Genomic DNA, 13,328 nt, shown 5'->3' with positions numbered 1-13,328 from the left:
AAGAAAAAATCTCTAGAGAAAATTCTAGATAATTACCTCTAGTTTAAGAGTTTTTATTAATAGACTTTCAACCTCACCTAGTCAATTAATGTTTTTGGTTTTCTATTGATACCTCATAAAATTTCCAAAGTGATATGCATGAGAATGAGAGGTCCATTTTAAGACATTAGACCACAAAAGTTTACTTTCCTTTTTCCTCAACCCCAAACATCTTAGCTTTCCATAGATAAATGCTATATCAGGAGATTTTTTGTAGCTTAACATGTCACAAACACCATACATGCATAGTTACTATTTGCATGTCATAAGCACCATATATGCATAGTTACTATTTGCAATGAGCATCAATGATGGATAGTCACAAAATAAACGCATGGATGGTACTAGTGCATTTTTGAAAAGCACCTCATAGGGTAGCCTCGTATATAAAATATGATGAGCGACAATACTTGCATCATGACGTAGTTGGTGATAGTGTTACATTAGCTACATCACTTTGCAATGAATTCCTCGTGGATATTTGTTTAGAGATGAATGTCATTTGCAATGAAAGAGTTTTATGCTTAGTGACAAGTCGACATCAACACACCTTGTTCAATATGACAGAGAAGAATCTTTTCCTCTTTAGGTTGCATGCATAAATGTCAATTTTCTCCTCTCATCTTTCCAAGCTCAGTCTGATACAGCTAATATTGTTGATGACATTGCAGTTATCTAATTAGATTATTCCTTTTAGACATTATATGGTTAAGGTATGGTTAGTTGCTTACATGAAGTATTATTGCTTTATAATAATTGAACAAGCATCACTGATAGTTACCTCTTGGTACTCTATTAATTTAAAAAAAAACCCCAATCCTCACCATAATAGGCTACTCACAATCTTTTGGTTGGTTTATGTATTCAGCTACTAGTTGGAATGTATAGGGTCAAGTATTTTGTTTGGAAGAAAATGGATCCCAATGCTATGTCCTACATTGTTTTATTGGCTTGAGAGAGGTTTAAAAACGAACATTAGGGATTACATTTTCTAGTTTAAGATGTTTAAGGGATGTAAGCCTTTCTAGTTTGAGATGTTAGCTAGTCTGAGTTGTTTAAGGTAAGCATTGCTAGGAAGGTAATTAGTTGGCCCATTCGATTGAAAGGGTGGTGAAATCATATAGAAAACGAAATGGATGGAGATGGGTGGTTATAGTCAGCTCGTGAGAAATTGAGACTAGAAGAGGGTGAAAAAATTAATAATTAGAGAGGCAAAGAGACATAGGAAAGGTAATGAAAGGGAGGCAAAGAGACATAGGAAAGGTGAAAGCAATGGGGAAGGGTGATGGACGATCGTGCAAGACTACACAAATTATTTCCAAAAGCTTGTTGCATGGTTAGAACGTCGAAAGGTTGTGGGCTGGCTAGCACAAGCTTTTAAAATAGATGCATAAAGGGAGGGAGAGAGGGAGGGAGGGAGGGAGGGTTGGGGTCCATGTACAAAAGGAAGGTGATGATAGGCTTTCAAGGCTCACGAGTGACAAGAGCTTAAAATCTCATTTCTTTAGGTAAGGGTTTGGTGGGGGGGGGGGGGGGGGGGGGAGGGTGGGGGTGATGTCCCACTAGCTCATGTATAGTAGTAGTTAGTGGCTGTTGGGCTGGGATGCACTTGGGTATGGGAGTGGGAGGGAACGTCATTAATATAATTTTAGAAAGGGGGGGGGGGAATATGATATGATATGATATGATATAGGAGATCCCAAAGACATTAATCAAATGAAATAAAACGTTTTGACATGCACGTTGAATTGTGCGGTTCATGCATGCATCAAAATCAGTGCGTTTGTGCATGCAAAGCGAAAGCTTCAAAAGGCCAAAGAGGGCGAGGGCCCACCCATTCCAGCTGGTCAAAAGTGAATGTAGTCCGTTGTTTTGCTCTCGTTGACCCCTTGATACATACAAAAATTCGTAAAGGGGTGGGGTTAAGGGCCTGCATTCTACGCCACACACGCAGCCAGCTGGACGCTTTTAAATATACAGGTCAATCTCGAAAATCTTAAAAAGTATGGTCAAGCTGGAGCTAGCGTGTCCTTGTGTCAAACCCACCCCTGCCCACTAGGATCTGGCCTGATGGCCTCCCTCCATTGGTTCCACCCTTGCAAATTTTAAAAGAAGAAAATATCCTTGCAATTCACCCCTCTCCTTACACGTCCTCTTCGTCCGGCTAAAGTACCAAAGATATCTACATTGTACATACCTTTACATGATCCGATCCTAGCAACTCTTTTTCTACCACATTCCTAGGGATTGTTCACACGCGTGTCCCCCCCCCCCTCCCTTCATCAACCAAGTTTCCCTCTTGGCTTCTAAATCCAAGTCTCCCATCCGGCTTCAAAAGCATACTGGTCTTCAAGTAATTTTCAAACCGACTTCGAATCCCTCGCTGAGATAATGATCATGGACAATGAATGGTGTCCATCAGAACTTCAGATCATTGTAATGTTATGCTCATTCCAAATCCAAGGGCTTGCTCACATGCCTAGGACAATATAACAATGCTTCTGTGACCATTGCCAAATTTGACTCAACAAAATAAGTCTTCTACTTAGCTTCAAATGTCTAAAAATCAACCATGAATAACGAAAGTTTCCTTGGCAACTTCAAATGCATAAAGTAGTAAGTCTCCCATTTGGCTTGAAATGCATATTGGTAGCTCCCTTGGAAGGACATTGGTCATGGAAAATGATTGCTAAATTAGTTTCCATGAGGACATGACAAATGTTGGATTAGTGGATGTGAAAGCTTTGCTATTATATGGCTTCTAGTGATTAAAATCAACTAACTACTACAAATGAAAAACAAAATTATGAATTGCTCACTTCAAACTAACAAAGGAGTGTCCAGTTTAGTTACGACAATAGTTTCCTTGTTGACTATTGTTGACAATAGTTATCGCTATTACAATAGTTTCCTTGTTGACTATTGTTGACAATAGTTTCCTAATAGACTTCAAATACCTATCACTATATCAAGTAGTTTCCTAAGTGACTTTAAATCCCTTGTTGTAAGGATCATATCCATGGTGAATGATTTCTAAATTATTGTCCATGATAACATGACATATATTGCATTAGTGCATGTGTGAAAGTTAATGGCGCTTTCATGTTCTTTGACCTAGAGGCATCATGGAGACTCATGTGGTGAGAAACAGTTACATTGATTTCGAATGAGCTAAGTTAACCTTTTGTGTGTGTCTCATGGAATATCAAAATGGCCCGACAAGTTTACCTTTGTTAAATCATTGAATAAAAAAGAAATTCATAGGGTATTTGAGGTACCCTCTCCCTTTGTTACATAGAAACACATATAAGGTATTACACAATTATTTGAAGTGTCATTTTCCATGCCAGCTAGATAGTTGATTGGGCACCTAGAACTACCATGATGAAAATAGGCCTAAGAGTATGTCGGACAAAGGTGCAAACAAAGGTGCAAGTACTGGCCATTTGGTCTCTTAAGTATGCCTTGTGGTTTTCCACGTCACATGTGCATGGAGCGAAAGGAATTATATGAATGTCTTAAAGAAGACAAAGGCATATGAATGCAACCCCTCTTCTTGTAGTTCTCTTCACTATTAATGTACAAAGTTGATGCAAGCATGGTTTTTAGGAGGAGTGGGCTTCCAGTTAGCCTACAAAGATATGATGGATATTTACAATTGAAGAACCTTTTTACATGTGTCTTAGGCATTATAGCCTTGTATGGTAACAAAGGTTATAAAAACGAGGATTAGGAAATAATGTTTAGAAATGCTAAATTTTATTAATTGCATTACATGACATGTTGCTATGCATAAGGTGGCCATTTACAAGTTTTTTGATAACATGCTCAAGAAGTTGCAATTCAGTAATGTTCTCTTACTTATAACTTCTTTATGAATAGATTGGTAGAATTAAAGGATCTAAATAAGTTCTTACTGCTCAAGAAGTTGCAATTCAGTAATGTTCTCTTGCTTATAACTTCTTTATGAATAGATTGGTAGAATTAAAGGATCTAAATAAGTTCTTATTTGTCAATGCAACCTCTCTTCAAGAGCACAAAAACAAGAGAGAGAAAAAAGACTACATATTATTATTTTGGGTGCAAAACAACTTTAATAAATGTAAGAAAGGTTCACTTACACCACTAGCATAAAATTGAAATGCATCAAATGAACATAGGCTAAGAAGGAAGGAAACTAGCGTAGATTGGATCATTCTATTGTTATATATTTCCAATTTCCTAATATGTCCAAATGTTGTTTTAAGTTTCAACCTCATGGGAGGTTGTGGTAGGGTGTTTTAGCCTCATGGGAGGTTGTGGCAGGGAGTTTTACGTCCAATTCATTAATATGTCCAAAGGTTGTTTTAGCCTAATGGGAGGTTGTGGTAGGGTTTTATTTCACGTACAAAGCATGCCTCATGGGAGGTTGTGGTAGGTGTTTTATTTCAGGTACATATCACACATTATGTGCATGATTGAGCATGTTGTTAAGCATGTACTTGCTTGAAATTCCTATAAATTGATTATATAGTGAGAACCAATACTTGATGTTACCATATATCCTTCTTGAAGAAGGCATTAGACTGCTATTACTAAACGTATAGGTTCCATGCTTGCATTAATGGTTGTATGGGGTAGTCACTATTGAATCCACAAGTTGTCTTATGGTATGACCATGTCTAACATTTAAAAAATTCAAAGACTAGGATATTTGTACACTTAATTTGATGTGTTGAAGTGTATCTTGAAAAGAAGAAGAAGAAATATATATAATCTTGGTCCTCCATGGAACACTAATTTAAAGAGATGTCAAATATCATCGTGGGGTGCATGTCATTAACACTTTAGATCAATAAACAAGGGTGCATGTCATTAACACTCTAGATCAATAAACAATCTTATAAAGGAAATAATCTATATGTAGACTACTAAGAAAAGGGATAACATAAGATGTGGATTAAGAGTTATGGCAAAAATGAAAATTAGTGCTCTTTAATGCTCTTGGGAGCATTCACGTGTGCTAATGCTAGAGGAGTTTGACCTTAGGACATGGCACAAAATTGGTATTAGAACATGAAGTTCATTATTGAAATTGACATAGATTGTGATAATTTGGTGTTGAAATTGATTAAGCCCAACTTTGAAAAAGAAAATAGTGTTATTTCTCAATGTTTTCCCTCGTGTACCTCTTTCCGTAGGATAGTGTTGATGAATTTAGGATCTTGTATGTTTGTCATTGCTAATAAGAATCAAATGGTGACATGCTAGTGACCATTAAAGAAGGCGATGGAACAACAACCAATGAACAAGATTGCCATGTGAGAATTGTAATCTTAAAGCTACAAGTGGTTATTCTTTAAGGAAAAGCCTCTTAGGTTAACCTCAAGAAAACTAGCCACCATGAGAATTCTAAACTATTCTAATCTTTACATGATTTGTTTTTTGTATGCAAGGTAGCCACCCAATGTGGACACCAATTGACTTTTGGCTTATGGTTGAATTGAAGCCTCAAACTAACCTTAGGAAAGTCAAGTAGTTAAAAGGTTAACCCCAACCATTGCCAAACTTTTGAATATCTTCATTGGGTTTCTTTGGGTGGTGTGTGTTTTGTGGGGTGAGTGCAAAGGGAGGGGGGGTCTTCTATACTATTTGATGGGGTTGATGGATGATGGCATCGCTAGATTTTTGGAAGTTGGCCAACTAACATTCACTCTCGCTAGAGCAACATGTTCTACTTTGTTGTTGCTAGGAGGTAGATGTTGTAAGCATGAAGTCATTTGCAATGATAATGCAATAACTTTTAGAAATTGGTCTCTTGGCCTTCTCTAGGTCTAATCGGGACTTTTCATAAAATTTTCATCATTCCTACATCGCCTCCCTTTAATCTTGCTTTCTCTAACTGTGCCAAGTGTGGCATAGCTAGCAAAGATGATGGCCCAATTTAACCGTCATCATTAAACAGTGCAAAGTCTTTGTAATAGTGAGTTTCACCCAAAAAAATAGCCTACCAATTTGGAAAAGGTGTCTGGATAGGAGTTGAAGCTTCAACAGGAATCAAGCACGAGGAGATGGAATTACCTTCCCATCGTATTCCCACGCAGTAGTAAACTAGGCCTAACTGGGACTTTTCGTAAAATTTTCATCATTCCCATATTGCCTCCCTTCAATCCGACTCGAATATCACTAGCCTTGGTTTCTGTAGATGTTCCATAATTGTGCCAAAAGTGGCAGAGCTAGAAAAGATGATGGCCTAGTTTAATCGTCATTATACATTGCAAATAGTTGTTAACAGGCTACCAATTTGGAGAAGGTGACCGAATAGGAGCTGAAGCTTCAAGAGAGAGAAAGCTCGATTGCAAGATCAAGAGAAAAGTATGGCTAACTGGGCTAAACTACGATGGCCGAGATTAGGTGGTGTGTGGGAAGAGGGTGTTCGTGATGTACCACATATGCAAGGGGGGAGAAATGGCAAGGATCGAAGATGGCAATCCAATCAAAAAGGGGGGGGGGATTCGAAAGTGTGGAGTGTGTGAAGACCACACATATGCCCATTGGTCGGGATTGGAAAGTGTGGACTTTGTGAAGACGACACATATGCTCAGTAGTCGTCGGGTGACCCATTCTTTGAAAGTCTCTTCAAACCTCCAAATTCAAATTCTTTGAAAGTCTCTTCAAACCTCCAAATTCAAATTCTACTTCTTCTCTTGATCCCCAAATGTATGCCACGTGGAAGCTTTGTGAAACTAAAACCTTTACGTGATATAATATAGAGATAGAGGTGTACACGAGAGGTACTTTGGTGTGTACATTGGGGGGTTTTTATATGGTGTAAATGGAAGCGAAGTGGGCAAACACTTTTGAGGCGGTGCGCCGCGTGGATGGGGTGGTGGTGGTGGCGGCGGTGGGGTTAAGAGAGAACCCTACCAGGGCCGCAGAGTGCGCTTGCTAAAAACGGCCTTAAATCGGAGCTCGAGATCGTCTGGCAGCCGGATGCGCCGCCTGTAGGTAAAGATATAGATTCGTGACACCTTTTTTTTATAAAAAAATTCTTGCAGATGACGCAGCCAAGTCAGATGCAAAAGGGCAAGGGAAGGCGCTGTGCAGGAGCCCCCACTCTCCTCCTCTTCCTTCCTTATAATGCACCCCGTCTCCCTTCCTAATTGCCTATCTTGCTGCATGTTCTCTGCGCTGCGTCTTCTCTGCACACCCCCCATCGGAGCCATCTAGATTGAGTTGGCACACGTAGACATCTCTCTCTCTCTCTCTCTCTCTCTCTCTCTCTCTCTCACACACGCACACCCCCACCCGCCCATATCCCTTTGCTTGCTCATCGCCGCAGCACTTGCATTTTGCCTCCTCCGCCCACCCACCTGCCTCAACTTGCCAGCCCTCAGCTCCTCGTCGCAGTGTCGTGGCCCTGCTCTCTCTCGTAGCCTCCCCATCCATTCGAGAATGTCGCTGCTCTTGATCAGCTTCGCACTTGCTTTTAGCTGCTTGATCGCCCGCATTCTGCAGCACCGGTTCATAGAATGGCAGAAGAAGCTGCCCCCTGGCTCCATGGGTTGGCCTTACATCGGAGAGACTCTCCAACTCTACTCGCAAAATCCCAATTCTTTCTTCGCATCCAAGCAGAGAAGGTACACACACTCACACACACACACGCGCCACTTCTGCTCTCTTATGCCAATCAATATATGGCTACCTTGCATTAATTCGATTCTAATCATAGTGCTGCCCTTGTCCTTGCAAGAATTGGTAGGCACACTCTATAGAGGAAGATTACACTCTTGGCTAGATCCAATCTCCTCTTAACCCTCATTAGTAAACTTAATAATTGGGTATGATTATCGCTTTACATTGACTGAGATGTTGTCCATGATGATATACCAGGTATGGGGAGGTCTTCAAAACACACATACTTGGGTGCCCTTGCGTGATGATTGCAAGCCCCGAGGCCGCTAGATTTGTTCTTGTCTCACAAGCTCACCTGTTCAAGCCCACTTTCCCAGCCAGCAAGCAGGGAATGATAGGCCCCCAAGCCCTTTTCTTCCACGAGGGAGCTTACCATGCTAAGCTGAGAAGGCTTGTTTTGAGCTCATTTCTACCAGAGGCCATCCGGGGCATGGTCCCAGACATAGAGGAGCTCTCCCTCGCAACTCTCAATTGTTGGGAAGGCCGAAAAATCAACACTTTCATGGAAATGAAGAAGGTAATTCTCATCATTAATCTTAACAGTAATCTCTTATTAGTCATCTCTTAACAGTTTTTTTTATATAAAAAAAGCACAATTGTATATGCTCTTTTGATTGCGCTTGTGCAGTTTGCTTTCAAGGTCGGAATCCTCAAGATTTTTGGCTGTCAAAAAGGCTTGGACATGGAAGACTTGAATAGGGCCTACACAACGTTGGAGCAGGGATACAACTCTATGCCAATAGATGTACCGGGGACCAAGTACAACAAGGCAATGAAGGTAAGGTTGATTGCTACATTGGCTCTGATGCAGAGGGCAAAGCAGCATGACAAGGTGGATGGCTAGGAAAAGTGCAAATGCTGTAATTTTGGATGTAGTGGGTATGCTTAATCCAATTGAGGCAAGGATAGCATAGATGTGATAGCGAAATGACATATGTATGTGTGTGATGCATGATGATAAGGGATGGTATGGTATATGGTTTAGCATGTGGGAGTATGTATGTGTGTTGATGGAGCTAGGGGTAGCCCTAGCATGAAGTGATTAATTAGCACTAATTAATGGGGATTTGGTTGTGTGTGTGTGTGTGTGTGTGTAGGCAAGGAGGCACCTGAGCAAGATAATAAAAGGGGTGATAAAGGAAAGGAGGGAGAAGGGGGCGGTGTGCTCTGATTTTTTGGGGACGCTGCTGGCGTACAGAGACCAGAGCCACGTGGGTTTAAGCGAGCAGCAGATCGTGGACAACATAATAGGGGTCATCTTTGCGTCCCGTGACACCACAGCAAGCGTACTCACATGGCTCATAAAGTTCCTCAAGAGCAGCCCTGCCCTCCTGGACTCCGTCATCGTACGCTCCTCTCTCCCTCCTCTCTCTCCTCTCTCCTCTCTCCTCTCACCTCCCTCTAACCTTATGAGTTCTTATCCCTTACCTCCCCTCACACCCTCCACATAATTTGCCTTCATACCATCCTTTATCCCATTTGTTCTCTCTTCTTTTTCACCTAAGATCTTACAAATTATTATGAAAAAATTTGTTACTCTCTGGCATCCTCTTTACCATCTCTGTGCACCACTCTTTTTTCAAAACATCCCCGTTTTTTTAAATAAATTCCTCTTCTTATGATCTATTATCGTATTTTCATTTCACCACCAGGCTGAGCAAGAGAGCATCAGGCAAAGCAAACTTCATCACAGCCACAAGTTAACATGGCAAGACACCAAGAATATGCGTTTGACATCAAGGGTAAGTCTAAATTCCATTACCCCCTAGAGATCGAGCTTTTCACTTCAAAATTGAATAATAATATATTGCCTCCAATTTTTTCTCAAGGTTCTTAGGCCTAAAACTATTTGAAAAAGTTGTAAAATTCACATAAGTATATTAAATAAGAATACAAAATCATGTGTGTCTAGAAATGGACTTACAATCTAGGTGTAAGAGTAGTTCTTTATTTCTCAGTGAATATGTGTGCCTACTAAGGTTTTTGTATGTGGTACAGGTCATCCAAGAGACCCTTAGAGTTGCAACCATTCTTTCATTCACCTTTCGTGAAGCTGTGGAAGATGTAGAATACAAAGGTAATTAAGATACAAATACAGGTAGCTCTATCTTCTATTTCTTTAAGTCTTCATGATTCAATCGACTTGACCTTTGTTAATTTTATAGGTTATATAATCCCGAAAGGATGGAAAGTATTGCCTCTTTTTAGAAACATCCACCATAGTCCAGAGTTCTTCCCAGAACCTCAAAAGTTTGATCCTTCAAGATTTGAGGTATAATTTGGATTTCAACTTTAATTCCATCTTACCTTAACCTTGGGCTTATGACATATTGAAATTATGGCATTTAAAGTGAAGTTAAACAAATGGGCAAACTTTTTTTAATAGGTTCCTCCAAAGCCAAATACATTCTTGCCTTTTGGAAATGGTGTACATTCTTGTCCCGGTAGTGAGCTAGCTAAGCTGGAAATGCTTGTTTTCATTCATCATCTCACCACCAAGTTTAGGTAAACTCTTGTTACTTGATTATGTTTAAACCATGTTTTAGTGTATTATCCTTTTAATGGTTTGCTAGTAAACTTTAACCTAAGAATGTTGATGTAAACTTGTAGGTGGGAGTTGGACGAGTCAAAAACCGGTATTCAATATAGTCCTTTTCAAGTTCCACAAGAAGGTTTACCCATAAGAGTTGTGCGAAAGTGAACGGCATGCTGCATGAGATTGTAGAGAAAAGCTTCACACAACTTCAAAGTGATTCATTAGACACCACAAGTAGTTAATGAGGAGAGAGAAGTATATGATGTTTAGAGTATTGCTATATTTCCATTGGCCTCTACAGTTGTATGTATATTATCATTCTTTGATGGAATATGGAGAACAATCTCCCGTTCTATCCCATTTGATAAATGGTTCATAGCTCAAAAGCCACAATGGTTGTATGAGCACTCCCCGTCATGGGTAGAAGACTTTAGTTTCATGTGTAATATTTTTTACAAATATATAGAAAAATCGTTTCATGATGTGCACATTAAACTACATGTGCCCTTACTTTAAATTTACACAGTGTGTCTCTTTTCTTTGGCACATTGCACCCTTTCCCATATTGAAATTGCGATGTAACAACTTAGGATTTTTTTGAAACATTGTGCCCTTTCCCATATTTTTGAAAGCACATAGGATAGTGAATAGACACATTGAGAGGTTGACCTACATGAGTATTGTTAAGTTCAACTTGCCTCAGTCTCTCTCATGTGATACGTCCCAATTTTTTGTGTCGATGGAAATTTTCCATGCTTTGAAATAGGTCTCTTCCATCATGACTTTTTTATTCGTCATTTTTATGATAACCAATGAATAATGTATCTTTATTAAACTTCGTTGTCATTCATTCATATCCATTTGACATCATTTGTTGACAATCTATGGACATTAGCACAAGTTGCAACTTGAATCTATGCAATCAACCCCCAAATTCATGCATCCAACAAATCTATCTAGAGGACACCTCATATTGCAACTTGAGATTGTGTAACCAATAATCTGTGTATAGCTTTAAATCCAAGAAAAAACTATTTTTATCATATACAAGTGGCTGGAATATGGATAGTATGAGAGTATGACTGTTGGCCAAGGGAACTCTCAATGTTGATTGACTTTATAATAACATATTACAATGATGTGCTATATGTTACATGTGTCAAAAGAGGACGCTATTTTAGAAAGGAGAATAAGAAATTGACTATAGTTTAAAAGATATAAAATGCTCACACATGAAACTCTTGGGTGACATAAGTGAAACAAACAATGTATCTTAAAATTTTGTTGCTTTATAGATCAACTACCACAAATTAAGTTCCACCACTCTTTGCAATATACAAGGGAAGTAAATCGCACCACGTGTGATTACATTGGCTTACCTCCCTTGATAGGCCCTTCTCCCAATCTAGCTTCCCCTTTTCCTCTTGACCTATCTCTCATCTCTTCTCCCTCTATCTCAAATCTTGTATCCATCACTCTACCTACCCACCCTTTTTCTCTTCATAGCGCTTGACCTCCATTAATTACCTTTCCACTCTTCTTTGTTGGCATCCCTTGACCTTCATTCATTACCTCCCACTTTCTTTAAGTTAGCCACCTGTGCGAGAGAGAGAGAGAGAGAGAGAGAGAGAGAGAGAGAGAGAGAGAGAGAGAGAGAGAGAGCTAAGAATGAATAGGATGATCCAAACTCCAACATAGGTTCAATTGAGCTTGGATGCATAATAGATGGAGTTAAAATTTAAAATACAAAATCACTTTTTGAGTTTTAACAAGATCAATTTAAGTAACAAGGGCATTATAAAAGAAGAGTTTTTTAAAACGCACATTAACAAGAAGCTTACTAAGGCAAGAAGAGCTATTACCTTTCAAATTTATCAAAATTTCCAACAATATTAATAATTATCTATGCAACTTTTGACGCTGAGTTTGCTTTTGTTTGATCTCTACATGTTGGAGATGTCTTACATGGACTCACTTATTATCATGAATATTTGCCATAAATTTTACATTATGATAATTTGGGTCTTGACTATTGAGCTTTGACTTTCTCAACTATAATAGCTTTTGACCAAAAAATGTTTTGACTCTTTCAAAAAATTCTAATAAAAATATCTTACACTGTGCACATCAAATCAATGCATTTCCATGTGCTTATAGTGCCTTGAAAAATTATGTGTGCTTACAGTGCTTTGAAAAATTATGTGTGCTTATTGTAAATATCTTACATTGTGGACATCGAATCAATGTAACTCCATGTGATTGTAGTGCCTTGAAAAAATATGTGTGCTTATAATGCCTGAAAATTTTTCAAAAATCATGATAAGCAAATGGGTAGATATGATTTGGAAAAAGAATCTTCTCATGTTTGAAAAGAAAAAAAATTTTAGATGTGCTAAGTGCGTGCTAGAAAATTTGGTGAGTGTTACTAATAGTTATGTGTGGCTCTTCATTGCATGCATGTGTGGGTGTGTGGGTGTGTGTCCCATGTCTATGTGTGTATGTCCCGTATGCATGCATGTGTGTGTGTGTCCCATGTGCACATACATATGCATGCATATGTGTGTGTCCCATGTGCGCATAGATATGCATGCATATGTGTGTGTTCCATGTGCACATATGTATGCAAGCATGTGTGTGTGTGTGTGTGTCCCATGTGCACATACATATGCATGCATGCATAATGTGTACAAAAGTGTGCATGTGTGAACTTGTTGAGAGAGAGAGAGAGAGAGAGAGAGAGAGAGAGAGAGAGAGAGAGAGAGAGAGAGAGAGAGAGATTGTCATCCATAGAGGCAATATATAACCTCTTGGACTATATACATTACATAGATATTAAGGCCTCACTCTAAACTAGAACAAAGAAATGAAAAGAGATATTATGAGTTGGGTACTAGGCCATACTTCTAGATCCTCGAGAAGGCCTCATGGCACTTCTACATGCGGTACGAGAGCTGCCACCCTCTGAAGCTACCCCCACTTACCATGGAGGGTATGATTGATATCGAGCTAGATGCTCCAAATAGACTCTTCTAGGCGGTGTAAGGGTGCCTTCGATGGCTTTGCAGCATCGAGACCCCCA

General features: G+C 39.3%; 1 protein-coding gene across 2 annotated transcripts; it reads left to right on the top strand.

Moving 5' to 3' along the window:
- Positions 1-6,866: 6,866 nt before the first annotated feature.
- Positions 6,867-10,750, top strand: LOC147626893 (abscisic acid 8'-hydroxylase 1-like). 2 transcript variants are annotated; one of them, XM_086815436.1, is made up of 9 exons: positions 6,867-7,658; positions 7,912-8,230; positions 8,342-8,491; positions 8,811-9,059; positions 9,366-9,455; positions 9,712-9,790; positions 9,879-9,985; positions 10,100-10,218; positions 10,324-10,750. In XM_086815436.1, the coding sequence occupies exons 1-9, from the start codon at positions 7,474-7,476 to the stop codon at positions 10,412-10,414; spliced, it is 1,389 nt and encodes a 462-aa protein (XP_086671562.1). In that variant the 5' UTR covers positions 6,867-7,473; the 3' UTR covers positions 10,415-10,750. The 2 variants fall into 2 exon arrangements, with proteins under 2 accessions (XP_086671562.1, XP_086671563.1); XM_086815437.1 differs by having other exon boundaries at positions 6,894-7,026.
- Positions 10,751-13,328: the final 2,578 nt, after the last annotated feature.

The sequence above is a fragment of the Cibotium barometz genome, chromosome 21, assembly GCF_041138505.1.
Source record: "Cibotium barometz isolate CiBa-2024 chromosome 21, ASM4113850v1, whole genome shotgun sequence".
In the NCBI taxonomy this organism is placed as follows: domain Eukaryota; kingdom Viridiplantae; phylum Streptophyta; class Polypodiopsida; order Cyatheales; family Cibotiaceae; genus Cibotium; species Cibotium barometz.
This window is presented reverse-complemented; position numbering and strand designations above follow the sequence as displayed.

What these genes read in the sequence shown, in the direction of transcription:
- LOC147626893 (XM_086815436.1), top strand. Translation starts at nt 7,474, where the DNA reads ATGTCGCTGCTCTTGATCAGCTTCGCACTTGCTTTTAGCTGCTTGATC. An exon ending in TTCGCATCCAAGCAGAGAAG is followed by an intron (nt 7,659 to 7,911) that starts GTACACACACTC and finishes ATGATATACCAG; the next exon opens with GTATGGGGAGGTCTTCAAAA. An exon ending in CCCTCCTGGACTCCGTCATC is followed by an intron (nt 9,060 to 9,365) that starts GTACGCTCCTCT and finishes TTTCACCACCAG; the next exon opens with GCTGAGCAAGAGAGCATCAG.